Source organism: Amphiura filiformis, chromosome 10, assembly GCF_039555335.1.
Source record: "Amphiura filiformis chromosome 10, Afil_fr2py, whole genome shotgun sequence".
Lineage (NCBI taxonomy): Eukaryota > Metazoa > Echinodermata > Ophiuroidea > Amphilepidida > Amphiuridae > Amphiura > Amphiura filiformis.
In genome coordinates this window covers 6592763-6608835 of record NC_092637.1, presented here as the reverse complement: position 1 = coordinate 6608835, position 16073 = coordinate 6592763, and the positions used below count along the sequence as shown (strand labels likewise).

Here is a 16073-nt window from a genome sequence, read left to right as displayed (position 1 = left end):
ATAGCCTGTCTGCTGAAGCCTTCACCTATACACAGTCTGTCTGCTTAAGCCTGCTAAATGTAACAATAAACTTCCCACAAACATTTAAAACTTTCCCACCCCACAAAATATAACACCATTATGCAGCATTTCACAAATATTATTGTTTGTACACATTCTGATACATAGGCTAAAAGTTTCACCAAATACCCAGCTTTAAGTGCTTCTAAACTACATAATATACAAATATCCTTAATTTCTACAACTTTCATTTTGTGTATCTTAAGTTTACAATGTTTTTGAACAAATTATACAATTGATTACCAGTAATGTGTATGGTAGATGCTTGATTTTCATATTTTGATTGCATTTTATTTATAAGTCAAGGTAATCCCACATATTCTGAGACTTAAACCCAAATTATAATCACAATGTCAAAGGTCAATAGGTCAAAGGTATAAGTAAAGAGTACTCCTGCTATATTAATACTCATAAGATCGCATTGCGAAGACAATGTACCGATTCTGATAAAAATATGAAACAACATGATGCACGGTCAAAGTGCAAGGGGTCACACCACAAGTAACAATATGACCCCGTTAGTACATAAAAACAGCATTGAACAAAGCAACCCTACTTGACTCCTCTTGAACCTGCTGAACCTGCTGACCTTTGACATGTCCCAATACCAGTTTTGTTGTTGAAATAAAAACAGCATGCATAAATACAAAGATTATAAGCAACAAATACTAATTATAAAATTGATCTCAAAATGTGTCATCTGAAAAAAGGTCAAATACATGGGTCATAATGTCAAAGGTTAAATGTCAAGGGTCAATCCTACCTTTACTTGAATGCAGTTTGCTGGTAGTACTGACACTGAATAGTCCTCCATCGTCTTCTTCAATGATGCCTTTCATAAGTTCCTCTTCTTTGTTGTTCTTGTCTTGGAATAAGTCCAGATCTTCACTAATCAGGTCGTCAAAAAGTCCAACACTCTGTTTCTTGGGAAGTTGACTATGCAATCAAATTGTTGAGAGATCATTTGTAATAGACACAGACTAGAAAATATACAGACTATACAGCCACAGCACGGTCCCCATGCTTTTTATCCTGTGAATTCTCACATTATATGCAGGCCAATCGTTTCGATTGTGTGTGTCCATAAAATCATGCCAGCGTTATGCGCCTTCATGATCTATGATAGAGCATTGCGCGTCAACGCGTAAGACTAAATATACCCGGTATGTGCATAGCACTTTTGTCTCACGCATGGTACGATTGGCCCTCATTAACAGGTGATGTTGGGACTTTACCCATTGGTGATTAGTCTGTATAGTCTATGGTTAGACCTTAATCATGTTTTTAAATGAATAGGAATTGTTTGTTTGGAAGGTATTGTGTAAAAACCTAGATATTTTGCTAATGAACAACAGCATTGTTAGATGGTGCCACCCCAGTGACGTAGCGTCATAGGGGCACAGGAGGGCATGTGTCCCCTACAACGATCTGAAATTTGTAAAAATCCCATAGGCTAATTGCCGCAAAACGGCTTGTGCCCCCCAATCAGATCCGGTGCCCCCCAATATCATAGTGACCCCCACCCCAATGTGATGACCCACGCTACGCCCTTGGGCCACCCGAATGGAAGCAGAGAGAGCCAAAAGCCAAGTTCAGATTCACAATGGGCTATTCCAGTTGACATTCATATTCGGTATACCCCTATGACAGACTTGATCTTAATCTTCTACACCATGTACAGAGGGGGTGTGAATTTCAAATGGAGTTACCTGAACTGATGGTTGACTCTATTCTAAATTTATAATCTGTGTGTGGAAGATTTCTCCATACAGGGTGTACAATGGCACCACCGGAGGGGGGCATGGAGGGGGAAAATGCTCCCAGTTAGAACTCTTGCTCCCCATAAAAACCCAATATTATGAAAATCTCCACTTTTTGCAGCAATGTTGAGCAAAATATGTTGATTTTGCTCCCCTGATTTTGCTCCCCTGAACTTCATTTTGCCCCCACCTAGGCGAAATGTCAACCGTGCTAGCATGGTCAACCATGGTCAACCATGGTCAAAACATGGTTGACCATGGTTAACTATGGTCAGCGATGATCAGCCATGGTGGCTTGACCATGGTCAACCATGGTTGCCATGGTCACCATGGTATGACCATCGCTCGACCATAGTTAACCATGGTCAACCATGTTTTGACCATGGTTGACCATGGTTGACCATGCTTTATCATGGGTGAGCATGGTCAGCCATGTTCATCACCTCACTTGACCATGGTTGACCATGGTCACTTCAAGTATACCATGGTCAATCATGCTTTAGCATGGGTGAGCATGGTCAGCCATGGTCATCATCTCACCTGACCATGGTCACTTCAAGTATACCATGGTCAACCATGCTTTAGCATGTGTGAGCATGGTCAGCCATGGTCATCACCTCACCTGACCATGGTTGACCATGGTTACTTCAAGTATACCATGGTCAACCATGCTTTAGCATGGCTGAGCATGGTCACCCATGGTCATCACCTCACCTGACCATGGGAGACAGGCTTAATTGCCTACAGGCTGGATACAGTAGGAGATCAAAATGGCAGCCTGCATGAGCAAAACGGATGGCACACATGTGCTGAGATTGTTTCGTTCTTACATCTAACATTTGCAGAATAAATGCAAGAGTTTCAATTGAAAGACTTATCAGTTATTGAGGAACCCACTGGAGGTGAAGTTGGTATGGAAACATCCCAAACAACTGTTAAGCTTAAGCAGTGAGTAAAAACTGTAGACTTCAAGCAAGTTAAAGCTAGCTGTGGTATTTCTGTCATGACATGACTTTTGAGTATTGTGCACAAAAACGCGAGCTGCATGCATGCATTATCTGTTCGACAAGCTACAGCTGACTCTTCATGGAAAAACCAGATAGAGATCAAGACATGATAACATGGATAATAATGACTCTAGAACATCTCATGCCACAAATTGATGGCTCTGTCAATGATACATATTAATATTATTATTCTATGCTAATCATGATATGATTGTGTATGTGTAGTATAACTAGTGAAGCAGGCCGGTTTACAGTTAACATGGTTAAAGCCTCACCTGATGATGTAATTAACCCCAAAATAAATGTTACTAGTGTTTTATGGTTTTGAAATCAAGTAAACCACGTAGACGCACCGGACGCGAGTTGTTAAGCGGTGATGAACAACGGTGAAACATGATTGAATCCCTTTCAACAACGACAAGAAGCTAAAGATCGTATAATTCACGATTATTTTACGAGGAATGTCAGCCAATCATTGTCACTAAGCCTTACAAAAACTTCGATGATTTCTCTGTTAATATCAGCAATAACGCTACAGAATAAAACGGCAAAGTTTAGCCGCTACCTAAAAGACACTGAATTCAACTTCTAAGCTTGCATACGCACAAAGGTTCCAGGCATGACGAATTTTACACGCTCTCGCGTAACGCGTAGTCTCGCTCGCGTTCGGCGTATACGCTTATACACTGAGTAAAAGTGCATGTGGATTCATCACGGATTAACAACGGTTGGCTCCTGTACAAAGGTATAGGAGGAGTTGTTGGCACCATTGTCATCCATGGTTGACCATGGACAATTTGACCATGGTTGACCATGTTTTTGAAAAATGGCACCACTGCCAACCATGGTTAAACATGAACAGTTTTGACCATGGTTGACCATGGTCAAAAGTTAACCATGCTTGACCATGGTCAAATATGGACAATTTGACCATGGTCAACCATGGTTAAACATGATCATATTGACTATGGTTGACCGTGTTTTTGAAATATGGCACCACTGCCAACCATGGTAGACCATGGTCAAACATGCAAAGTTTTGACCATGGTTGACCATGGTCACTTTGGATAGACCATGGTCATTTTGGATAGACCATGGTCAAAAGGTTGACCATGGTCTCTGGCCGTGGTGCCATTTTTCAAAAACATGGTTGACCATAGTTGACCATGGTCAAAAACATGGTTGACCATGGTTGACCACGGTTGTTGAACCATGGTTGACCATGGTTAACCATGGTCAAACATGCAACTTTTTGACCATGGTTGACCATGGTCACTTTAGATAGACCATGGTTGACCATGGTCTCTGGCTGTGGTGCCATTTTTGAAAAACATGGTTGACCATGGTCAAAAACATGGTTGACCATGGTCAAAACATGGTTGACCATGGTCAAAACATGGTTGACCATGGTCAAAACCCTGGTTGTTGAACTATGGTTGACAATGGTTCAACCATGGTCAAACATGCTAAGTTTTAACCATGGTTGACCATGGTCACTTTAGATAGACCATGGTCAAAATGATAGACCATGGTCTCTGGCCGTGGTGCCATTTTTCAAAGCATGGTTGACCATGGTTTGACCATGGTCAAAACCCATGGTTGAACCATGGTTGACCATGGTTAACCATAGTTCAACCATGCCTTTTTCGCATAGGCATGCCCCCTGAGGGTGTATGGATTTTGATTGCAATAGCTTCATCATGTTCATCCATCACCTCATTTTTCTTGAGTATCTGTGATTTAGTGGCCCTTGCCTCACCCAGCATGACCAGAGACAAAAAAGGGTCATATAAGCTTAGTCATATAAGATATTCTGCTAACCTTTTTGGTTTTTCTGCTCCATCAGCCTCATCTTTCTTGAGTATGTCTGGTTTTGCTGCCTCTGCCTCATCAAGAGCCATCTGCTCAACCTGCTTTATCTTCTCTGCTCTAACTCCTGTAATTCAAAGGAGATATACCATGTTAGACATGTTTGTTAGATCATACAACCAGTGGAGGCACCATGGGGGCATGGGGATAAATGCCCCCCAGTCAGAACTCTTTGAACTCTTTTCCCCTGTTTCCCCCAGTAAAAACCCAAAATCGCAAAAATGTCCACTATTTGCAGCAATTTTGTGCAAAATTTGTTGATTTTGCCCCCCCCCCTGAAATTCACTTTGCCCCCATGCCTCCCCCGACAAAAATTCCTGGCATCGCCACTGCATGATATAACTTGCTACAAGTCAGGTCAAAATGAAGGCCAAGCAAAGTCAACACGATATAACTTACATATGCAGAGGGATATAAACTTGCAAATTTGGGACTTTTTGGGTATGAAAAGAATAAGCATTTTGTAAGTTATAGATGAAAAAGGTCTGTACATCAGTTTCTCAAAAGGCAGAAGTTTTAAATGTCCACTTATCAATCAGGCATGTCCACATAGAAATACACCTGCCTGACTTATGCTGGTTTCATACTTTCTGCTGCTGGTCACTGAGCAGCGCGACGCTTCATCATGCCACTTGTACTTTTCTGCAAGCGAAGCAGCAGCGGCTTGACTATGAAAGCCAACGTTGTCACTCAGCATCACAAAAAATTGTTTCCTGTTCTTATACCTCAGAGTGACGCTGCTCACGAGTTGGCTAGTGATTTGCCGCTTTGGTCAAAGCGGTGAAGTGAGCGATATATCGGCTTACTGCTGGTCACCGCTAGCATTTCTGGTGCGACTGGGCAGTGAAGCAAAATCTTCGTCAGAGCGGCAAAGCAGCACGAAAGTATGAAACCAGCATTAATGTTTTACTTGCAATGTTCTTTTTCAAATTTAAACATATAAACCTTCAAAATTCACAATACTTGATACAGTAGTTGCCAGACAAGGAGTAGCATACATGTAGACTTTTTGAGGGGCACTGAGAATTGGCTAGAATCACATTAACTAAGAATGAGCCACATTGGGGTTACACACCACATATTTCATCAGATGATCAAATGAAGATCATCATTCCTAACGGAGCACTGTCTTTCAACGTAAGATTATACAAGTTACATCATTTTTTCACAGAGAATCGTCTTACCTAAGAATGCTAACATAAGAGAGGATGTAGCCACTTTAGGGTTACACGCCACAGCTTTCATCAGATGATTAGACAATTCTCGCCGTTCCTACGGAGCACTGGGATGTAGCCACTTTGGGGTTACACACCACATAATAATCACCTGCTCAAATGACACTCGCCGTTCCTACGGAGCACCGTCTTACAACATAAGATTATACACAAGTTACATCATTTTTTCACAGATAATCATCTTACCTAAGAATGCTAACATAAGAGAGGATGTAGCCACTTTAGGGTTACACGCCACAGCTTTCATCAGATGATTAGACAATGCTCGCCGTTCCTACGGAGCACTGTCTTACAACATACAAGATTATACAAGTTACATCATTTTTTCACAGAGAATCATCTTACCTAAGAATGCTAACATAAGAGAGGATGTAGCCACTTTGGGGTTACACGCCACAGCTTTCATCAGATGATTAGACAATGCTCACCATACCGGAGCACTGTCTCACAACATAAGATTATACAAGTTACATCATTTTTTCACAGAGAATCATCTTACCTAAGAATGCTAACATAAGAGAGGATGTAGCCACTTTGGGGTTACACGCCACAGCTTTCATTAGATGATCAAAAGAACCTCGTCGTTCCTGTGGGGTACTGTCTTTCAGCATGAGTACTTTGCGTGGAAGTTCCGGGAGCACGGTGGCAGGGAATTTATCACTCAAGGCCTTATGCAAGGCTTCAAATTCACCATAGCGCTTCTCTACCTATAGAGTGAAAGAAAAACCCACAAACGGTAATGATTTTTCAAATTTAGGGACCTATCATTAAATATTGTGAATGGTATAGTAGCTTGGGTCAAGCTATTATTTCATTACACATGAAAGCCATATTGTAACATTTGTTGAGGGGGACCCACCAATGTTTTTTTTTCAAAATTCAGATTTTTACATGACTGTAATTAATGTACTGGAATAAACTAACATACCCTGCAAATAAGAAGACTTTAGCTGCTGTATGTGTGACACAATCTGAGATGTTTTAAATTAAATGAATTATCCCATCATTTTATTCATATGATCAAAATATTAGCGGAACATTTATAAAAGGGGTCATTTCTGGTCTTCCTCTCACCATCTCCAATGGTGTTTTATAGGAAGTGACAAAGTGAACTTGACAAGAGAGATAATATTGTAACATGATGTTAACTTGCAACTTAATACTTCCTTTGACTATCCCTATCTACATGTGTTTACTCAATCATTTCCTTTATGTGGTCACTGCTTTGATTAGACATGCAAAAGGTGTCTCAGTGTGGTCTTTGTAGAAATCCATTTTTATGGGGTGGGGAGGACCAAGCATCTTAAATGTTCAGTGGTGTTTAAGGTCAGTTGTCTGAGGGGGCAAAGATAAAACAATTGCTTGTGGGCATCATTTTGTTACCATGAAAATTGCATATGAAGTGAGCAAACAATTTTGATTTTACACTATTTTTTAGCCCAAAACAATGGTGAACATTTATTTTTACCTGTCCAAATATCGAAATGTTTTAAAAAGTTATAAATGAGCATATTTCGGTTTTGGTCAAAACATTTTAAAAATATTTTAATGGCAGGTTATATAAAGATGATGAATATCATATTGAAGATATGGATTTTTTCCCCCCAAAAGACCTAATTTTGTTTGGTGTTTTGGGAAAAAATCCATATCTTCAAAACGAAAGGTCAAAATTTTCAATTGATCATCGGCTTTTATTTCAAAATGTACACTATAATTACAATGGTAATATTTTGTGGTTACTAGGCTAATTTGAAAAACTGCAATAATGGACTTTGGGTGGGGGGGGGGGGTGGGGGTTACAGGGCTGATTTATCATACCAAATCGTTTGGGTGTTAAACGCCCTCACCAATCTTGATTAGAACTGCAAAAGGCTGGCATCATTTTTGCCCGGTGTTACTATGACAATTGCGCATGAAGCATGCAAAACTTTTTAAATTTACATTATTTTGGATCCCCAGGTCTCTTGAATACTTGGTTGCAAAGTTATGAACCTTTTATAACATAACATAACATAACATAACAGAAAACTTTTGGTGCGCTGTTCCTTATGACAAGCTCGTAGCGCTTACAAAGTAAAAATAAAAACATCTTAAAGTACACAAACAAAAGCCTTAAATAAATAATGTTATAGAGTACAAACCTTAAATTTACATAATACAAGGCATAAAATAACACAGGTCAACTGAGGAAATCAGCGGAAACATATCATGGAAAAAGATAGGTCTTAATCGACTTTTTAAAACTTGCGATAGAAGAGGATTGTCTTATAGTGATGGGAAGTTTATTCCATTCCGTGAAGCACATAGAGTAAATGTCCTGTCACCTGCTCTAAGGTGAGCCTTGGGATAATCAAGCGAAGAAAATCATTGACGGATCTGAGATTACGGGTTGGGTGATAAATATGGAGACAAGTGCTCAGATAATCTGGTGCTAAGTGGTTTATACAGGGAAAGTAAAAAAAAGTGCAATAGAGAAAAAAATCCATTTTTATTAATCAACCGAGTGGAACCTTTTAGGTTTGAAAACATTTTATATATGATATATTCATCAGCAACCTTGTGTGAAGAAATAAAGGAAATATCATTTACCGTTTTGTTTTTATGACACATTTTATAGCGATACCCAATTTTAATGTTTGCCCAAGAGACATCTAAAATTTGAATGTCAGCGAACTCTGTGTGGTAGATTTGGAACAACTGCCATTTTCTTAACCTCATTGGCATTGAAATTAAATGGAGCACCCAAAGTGTTATTGCCCTTGGTCTTTTTTAAGGAAAAGAAACATTATTTGTTGTTATTTTCATTTTACCTTTACTTTAAAGAAGTTTATTCTCAATCAAAAACATACAAATTGTAGGCGAGTTTTTTCAAATGTCAAAATAAAATGCGCGCAAATTGAGTGGAGTGAATTACAAAATATCCAGTAAGTTGGACATATTGGGATTAAAAAACTGGAGTTGGAGTCGAGTGAGGTATGAAGGACTTAATGTAATGTTAGAAAGTTTGTTTGAACAGAAAAAAGAAATTAAAATAACGTAAAAATCACCGTTTTTTAAGTTGATGTCAGTTTCAGAGCTAATGCCTTTACCGTGCATAGTGTGCTCTCATTCAAAAAACATGGTATCTCGTGGACAAAAAACATAATTGGGTATCGCAGCAAAATGACTTATAAAAATTAAACTGTACTCGCGATTCACTTCATATTTTCACAAAAGGTGTCTTTTGAGTGTGTCATTTATAAAAACATTCAATAATGGGAAAGTTTGACTTGGTTCTTGCATAATTATCGATTCTTTGTTCTATTGCACTTTTTTTGACTCACCCTGTATGTCCATATTCTTGTGTTTTTTTATTGTTATTTCTCCTCTCTTTTTGTCTACATCTCAGTTTCATTATTGCCGACTTTGGCTTGATTGGATCATGGAAAATTCTAAAAAACAATGTTTTGGCCATTTCATCAGTATTTGGTGAGCTATTGATGTTTTCCTGGTGTCAAATTCAAGCTAAGTAACTGTTCATGACCATAAATTTGTTATCTTTTTCATTTGAAGTGTTTTTAGTGTTAAAAATACCAAATTTGGGCAAAATCATGCTTTTTTACCAATTTTTATTAATTTTTTTTTTCAGATATTTTGAAATCTTTAATGTAATTATGTATGTCAGCCTAAGCGACAATACCCTTCTGATTGTGAATATGTCTCTTTTCTCATGAAATTAATGAATTTAAAGGTGAGAAATGCATTTTTTACCATAAACCTCCATTTAAAAATTCTAAAAATCACTATTTTGACCATTTTATTAGTATTATGACCCGGGTATTATGATGAGTTAGGCTACTGATGTCTTTTTGGTATCAAATTAATTCTATGTAACTGTTCATGATAATCAATTTGTAATCTTTTTCATATGAAGTACTTTTAGCACTACCCAATCCTATCAGGAACCCCCACCTTGATAATTTGAAGAAACTATGGGCCAAATGCTTGACCAAAATTGACCAGAAGATGTCCCAGGCCCCATATCATGTGTGTGTGTGTGGGGGGGGGGGGGTTGAATTTTGGCTGGATATCCCAGCCATGCTCGATTTGAAAAAGAGATATATCGAGACTCTCACAAAGCGATCAAATTCTTTGTAGCCTATATATATTCAAGCTAGGGATATGATATTCGCCTCCTCTATAGTCTCCAAAGAGGTAGGCCTGATTTTCTGATTACATGCCCATGAGATCCCATGTATCTTGCTTTTTGGAATTTTGATGAAAAGTCCCATTATATGTCATGTTTAGGATTACACTCTACATGAAATCTGTCAAAGCCCCTTATTGAAGCTATTTGGTGCACCATTTTGAATCTGTCATTGCTTTAAATTGTACGGGCGGGGTGTCTAAACAGAAGCCAAAACGACCACTTTTATTATCCATAGCACACTTCTAGTCACATATGAAGAAACTTGAGAAATTAGGGGAATACATTTGGGGAGAAAACCAGGGGGACTATGAAATTTAACAACATTCTGAAATCGCCCAATATACTAGAAATTGATTGGTCCCCAACTTGACTCAAATATTTACCATGAACTGCACAGTATCCGTCCTCTTATGCTTGATGGTTTTGAAGTACGACAGACTTGATATGACGATAACGTGAAACACCTCATCACTGCTGAGTAGTCCAGACACCTCATGAAAGTCTGGTACACTCAAATCAATACGAGTCTCCTTGTTACGCAACTCCCTGAAATACAAATACATACAAGGGCACTGTCAGCACAGATAGTGAAAATTAAATTTTCATCCTGGATTTTTATGAAGTTCATTCTTGGGAATTGTAATTTTGTCAACTGGCAACACTTGCAGTTTTTAGCATGGAATGCCTATATTGATTGTTTTGTGTGTGTATTGTATTTTGGGAGGATAACAATAGAACGCTATTAAATATTTGTGAGTTCAACAAAGAGATTCAAGTACAACATCTCTTCAGTGTTTTTTTTTTTTTAATCAAGGCACTTTCACATAGCTATGGTTTGAGAGCAGACATGGGTCTGTAGTTGCTAGCAAAATTGATCGCATCATCAAAATAACTTTTTGGTACTGGTGTAAGACCTACAAATTTTAGAGGCATTGTAGATTGAAATATCTACACCTGTGAGGACAGTTAATTCTGGTGTAAGACCTGAAATTTAAAAGGCATTCTACACTGCGGAGGACAGTAGTGATAACCAAAAAAGTTTGTTTATAGAATGGGAGCTGAAATAATAAATATATTTCAGTCATCTTGTGTTGAACATCATTTGCAGTCCATTGGTTGTGGTGTGGTGTGATGTGATGCAATCATGTATCAGTTGGAAGTCAACTCTTTGAAGGAATGAAGTGAGTATACCATTCTCTGTTTATGTTATGGACATTGGTAAAATAATGGATGTTTAATATTGCTTATTGTTGTCTCTGTCATTGCAAGAAGATAATGAAATTTGGTAAATAGAAATGTGATGCATTTTTAGAAACTGATAAAATCTTGCATGGATTAACTTCATATTTTGGATGTTTTTCATTTATTGAATTTGATGTGCAATATTGAAAGATTGTATTGATGGCAAAAATGGTCATGAGTAAAATGTGTTTATATGAAATGTTTTGACAAACTGGATTATTTTATGTGAGTGTTCAAAATAAGTTAAACCAAATTAAAGGGGAATAGCTTGTTTTTGTTCATAATTTCCAGCATGTTATTTGTTTAGCGTAACCAGGTCCCCACTGTAAAAAAAACGTACCAGCCAAATTTGCACGCTACAGAACCTGAAAATAAAATCCCGCTAATCACACGTGGGAGCTGCCATAGGGTGCTAACGGCAACAGGGGGGGGGGTGCTAACGAACAGCGTCACCAGCACAAGCGCCCTATGCGGTACTTCCTGATACGTGATGACAGGGTCAATGGCCGCTTCCACACAGTAACACACTTCTGAACTTGCTGTCAGGGTCCTGGCGTAACCCGCCCGCGTTCCCGGGGGGGGGGGGTACTCAAGTTTGGTTTTGGTAGGGACGTGCCGCTGAGAATTTGAAAGTGGACCCATAAATATACCAATTTTTCAAGAAATTTGGACCCATTTATATACCAAAAGTCAAAATTTTGCCAAATTTAGCCCAAATTGTCTTAATTTTTACAAATTTTCCCAAAATTTTGGGAAAATTTTGAAAATTTTAGCTAGATTAAGGAAAAATTGGGCTATTTTCCGAAAAAATTGAGAAAATTTTGAAAAAAGGACCCATTCATATACCAAAATAGGCTTTGAAAAAGGGGTCATTGCTATACCAGAAGGCTGAAAATGCTACCCATATTTGCGGCACGTCCCCGTATGGTCATTTGTACTGAATACCCCCCCGGGCCCGCGTTATGAATTTTTGGCCGCGTTCGAGAAGCCAGAATCCCAAAACAGTTCATTATTTTGTATAAAATATGAAGGTTTCACTTTTTTCCTAACATTTATGAGTGATTTTTAGAAGTTTATATCAACGAAAAAGATCATAAATAACATCAGTGGTCGATGATCCCTATATGTTTTACGCATGGGTCTATCTTGTGATTTGGAGCCGTTGAAATATGCGGTACACAACATTTGTCTCACATCCATGCTTGTGGCTGTACCGTATCTAGTACAAATCTTTGGGCGAGACCCATAGTACGTCTTTAGCGTCCTCGAGTTTAATATGAGACCATTTACAGTATGTGAATGATAAAATTACAATGGTTGGCTTGCATAAATTAGCTAAAAATATTAATAACTAGCCTGCTCGTGAACAAGATTTAGCGACTTCCTTTTATTTATATAGATTATGAACAGCTATTCTGTTTTCGGTGAATATCACATTTGGGACATAATTTTATATATTTTTTAGTTTTTTATAGATCAATTTGAAATATAATGACGCTATAAAAAGTGTTTTTGATCAGTTATTTTGTGCACAAATGACACATTATTTTTTCGATCGACTCAAAGGGAAATTCCCTGCCTGCTATCGAATTTGTTTAAACACAGTATTGGCGGGTATAGAGTGCACTGCTTGTTGATAAAATGGCCGTTATTTTGTAAATAAGGAAATGCTGCAAAATAATGAATAATGAAAAAAATGTTACGCTAAACATAACATTGACTTTCATAGCTTTTCATTAGCCTAAATGCAAGGGGGGCCTACATGTATGTTAGGTGAATTCAAATTTGCCATCAAACTGTATCATTTTATATATCAAATTAAAGCCCTTGAGTAAACAAAGCCAAAACTGAAAACCTTTTTTTCATAGCACTTTCCGTAGCAAAGTTACATCTTGTCAAAGATAGACTTTCATCAAAAAGATTCAGCTAGCAAAATTCCCCAAAACAGCATTTCGGGGGTGTTTCTAGATCTAGTCTCATTATGATAGCAGCTTTTTTTTTTTTTTCTTCTATCAAAATCCCTCTAAAATTCCATGTGCGATTGTCTTATCACCATAAAAAAATCATATATTTGGGTCAAGTGAAGTATAGAAAACATTTTTATGTAGGTTTCCTTCTTCGGCCAGTTGTTTTAAATTTCTATGTAAATATGCATTGACATTTTCGGCGAATTTGGCTGACTAGCAAATGTGTTACCTAAAGCCTCCAGCATACTTTACTGCTGCTTGCCGCTGCGGCAAGCAGCAGGGCGTTTCAACCAATGACAAGCCTTGATTGTGTCCGTTTTTCTGCAATACGCGTGCGCCACGCCGCTCAGCGGCAAGCGGCAGGGTAGTATGAAACCAGCATAAGGTTTAGTTTAGTTTAGTTTAGTTTTTATTTAGCATTGCAACATATACAAAAATACAGAAAAATGTTAAGACATCAAGTACAATGCATCAAAATTTAACAACAATAATAAAATGTGCACAAACCACAAAATGCCATCCCAGATTGGAACGGCATACACACCACAACACCAAAAGTTGCAAGGCAAGGATAGCCCATAAAAGCCTGGCTACGTATGCAGGCTTATTTCCAATGGGGTCCCAAAACAAAAAATGGCTGTGGACGTGGAGGAAAATAGAAAAAAAGAGACATTTGGACATAAGCCTACATACGTATAAATTCTGCAGATTCCTGCTTCAAAGCACTATCAGCCAGGTGTTTTTTGACAGCCTTTTTTTATGCCATCCTGTTGCTTATGGACTGAATTTGAGGCGGCAAGTCATTCCAATCTAAGATGGCATTATAGTAGAAGGACTTGTTGGCAATACCTTTGACTCTGGGCACAAAGAAATTAAAATTACTAGATCTGGTACGATGGGTATGAGCACTTGAGATTCTAATGAAGTTGTTTCTGAGGTATGGTGCACCAGTATCATTGAAGATGTTGAATACGTGGTTAAGCCTTAATTGTTTAGCACGGTCCTGAGAATTTAGAAGTTTAATGGAGTTACTGAGTCAACTGATCAATGTGGGTCCTGGGAGACAAATTTAGAATAAAGCGGACTATTTTGTTTTGGGTGATCTGTAATTTGTGTTTAGCTCTGGTACTGATACCAACAAACCATGCTGAACAGCAGTAATCAAGGTGACACTGTATGAGAGCAGCACACAAATTTTTGCGAAGGGTTTGATTGAGATAGTTTGAATGCCTATAAAGAAACTTAAGACACCCAATGACTTTCCTGACAAGAACATCAACCATGTTGTCACCCGAGAGTGTTTGATCCATTGTGATTCCAAGATAATTAATACTATCTTGGGAGCAGATAACTTGCCCGTTATAATTGATGTTAAAATCAGTGGCTCTCTTTAATTTCACATGAGAGCCAAATAAAATACACTCGGTCTTACCCACATGCAGGGATAATTGATTGTCGATTAGCCACTGATTACATGATTGAAGTTCTTTGTTGAGTTCATGGGAAACGACAGTGTCATCTTTGTCCGAAACTAAGATGACACTGTCGTCGGCATAAGTAATAGTTTATTTTGCACGGAGGACACCATGTCGTTGCTGTAGCAAAGGTACAGCAGGGGACCCAATAAACTACTACACCTTGTGGAACCCCACAGGTAATTTTCATGAAATCCGATGAAATGCCATCAACCGAGACAAGTTGTTGCCTGTTGGACAAATATGATCTAAACCAACCAGGGTTGATTCCCATGCACTCAAGTTTAGAACACAAAATATTATAGGTATCCTAGGTGAATTCAAATTTGCCATCAAATTGCATCGTTTTATATATCAAATTAAAGCCCTTGAGTAAACTAAGCCAAAACTGAAAACCTTTTTTTCATAGCACTTTCCGTAGCAAAGTTACATCTTGTCAAAGATTGACTTTCATCAAAAAGATTCAGCTAGCAAAATTCCCCAAAGCGGCATTTCGGGGTGTTTCTAGATCTTAGTCTCATGGCGATGGCAGCTTTTTTTAATGGAACTGCTATCAAAATCCATCTAAAATTCCATGTGCGACTTGATTATCACCATAAAAAATCATATATTTGGGTCAAGTGAAGTATAGAAAACATATTTATGTAGGTTTCCTTCACCCACCTATTCTCGAAAAAAATTCAAATTTCTATGTAAATATGCATTGTGTTGGGGCCCCGGTCTCGGTGAATTCGCTGACTAGTAAATGTGTTAACTAAGGTTTGCCTAGGTTACCTAAATATTATGCCTGGGATACCTACTTTATATTATGCTTTTAAACTGTCTAAATGTAGATATGAAAGCTGCTATTTTAGGCTTATTATTTAAGAACAAGTTAGCTCCATGTTTGTCTTGTGCAAAAAACGCAGCAAAATATCATTTGTAAACATTTCATGCAAAGTGACCTGAATACTGCAAAAATAGTCATGACAGTATTGCTGGCAATCTGTAAGCTTTCTCAGCACATGCATGCATGGGGGAGGGGCACAAGTTTAAATGGCCAGTCAAATCACGAGTCTGCATTTGACAAATTGGAATAAAAACACACAAAATGCAAGATATCACATGAAACTCAAACATGTTAAAAACCTACCTTGATGTTGTAATTGCTTGTGACATCTTTATTTCTCGTTAAAATAACCAAAATGTAAACTTTTACGTGCACACTTTTCAGCTCAGCGATGCGGATGTTTATAAAAAGTGCGACCTCTTTTGCTTTTTGGTCAAAGG

General features: G+C 38.1%; 1 protein-coding gene across 1 annotated transcript; it reads right to left on the bottom strand.

Moving 5' to 3' along the window:
• Positions 1 to 752: 752 nt before the first annotated feature.
• LOC140162447 (HCLS1-binding protein 3-like) lies at positions 753 to 16051 on the bottom strand. The gene is made up of 5 exons (XM_072185686.1): positions 15937 to 16051; positions 10504 to 10666; positions 6431 to 6638; positions 4649 to 4763; positions 753 to 996 (listed from the first exon to the last, which is right to left on the bottom strand). Exons 1-5 carry the CDS (start codon positions 15960 to 15962, stop codon positions 807 to 809), a joined length of 702 nt encoding a protein of 233 aa, XP_072041787.1. The 5' UTR covers positions 15963 to 16051; the 3' UTR covers positions 753 to 806.
• Between the last annotated feature and the right edge of the window lie 22 nt (positions 16052 to 16073).

Bases quoted from the DNA above. Each gene is read 5' to 3' on its own strand.
- LOC140162447 (XM_072185686.1), bottom strand. From the start codon at position 15,962: ATGTCACAAGCAATTACAACATCAAG. The intron at 10,667-15,936 runs GTAGGTTTTTAA...TTTGTATTTCAG, and splicing joins CAAGCAATTACAACATCAAG to GGAGTTGCGTAACAAGGAGA. The intron at 4,764-6,430 runs GTAAGATGATTC...TTTGAATTACAG, and splicing joins TCTTATGTTAGCATTCTTAG to GAGTTAGAGCAGAGAAGATA.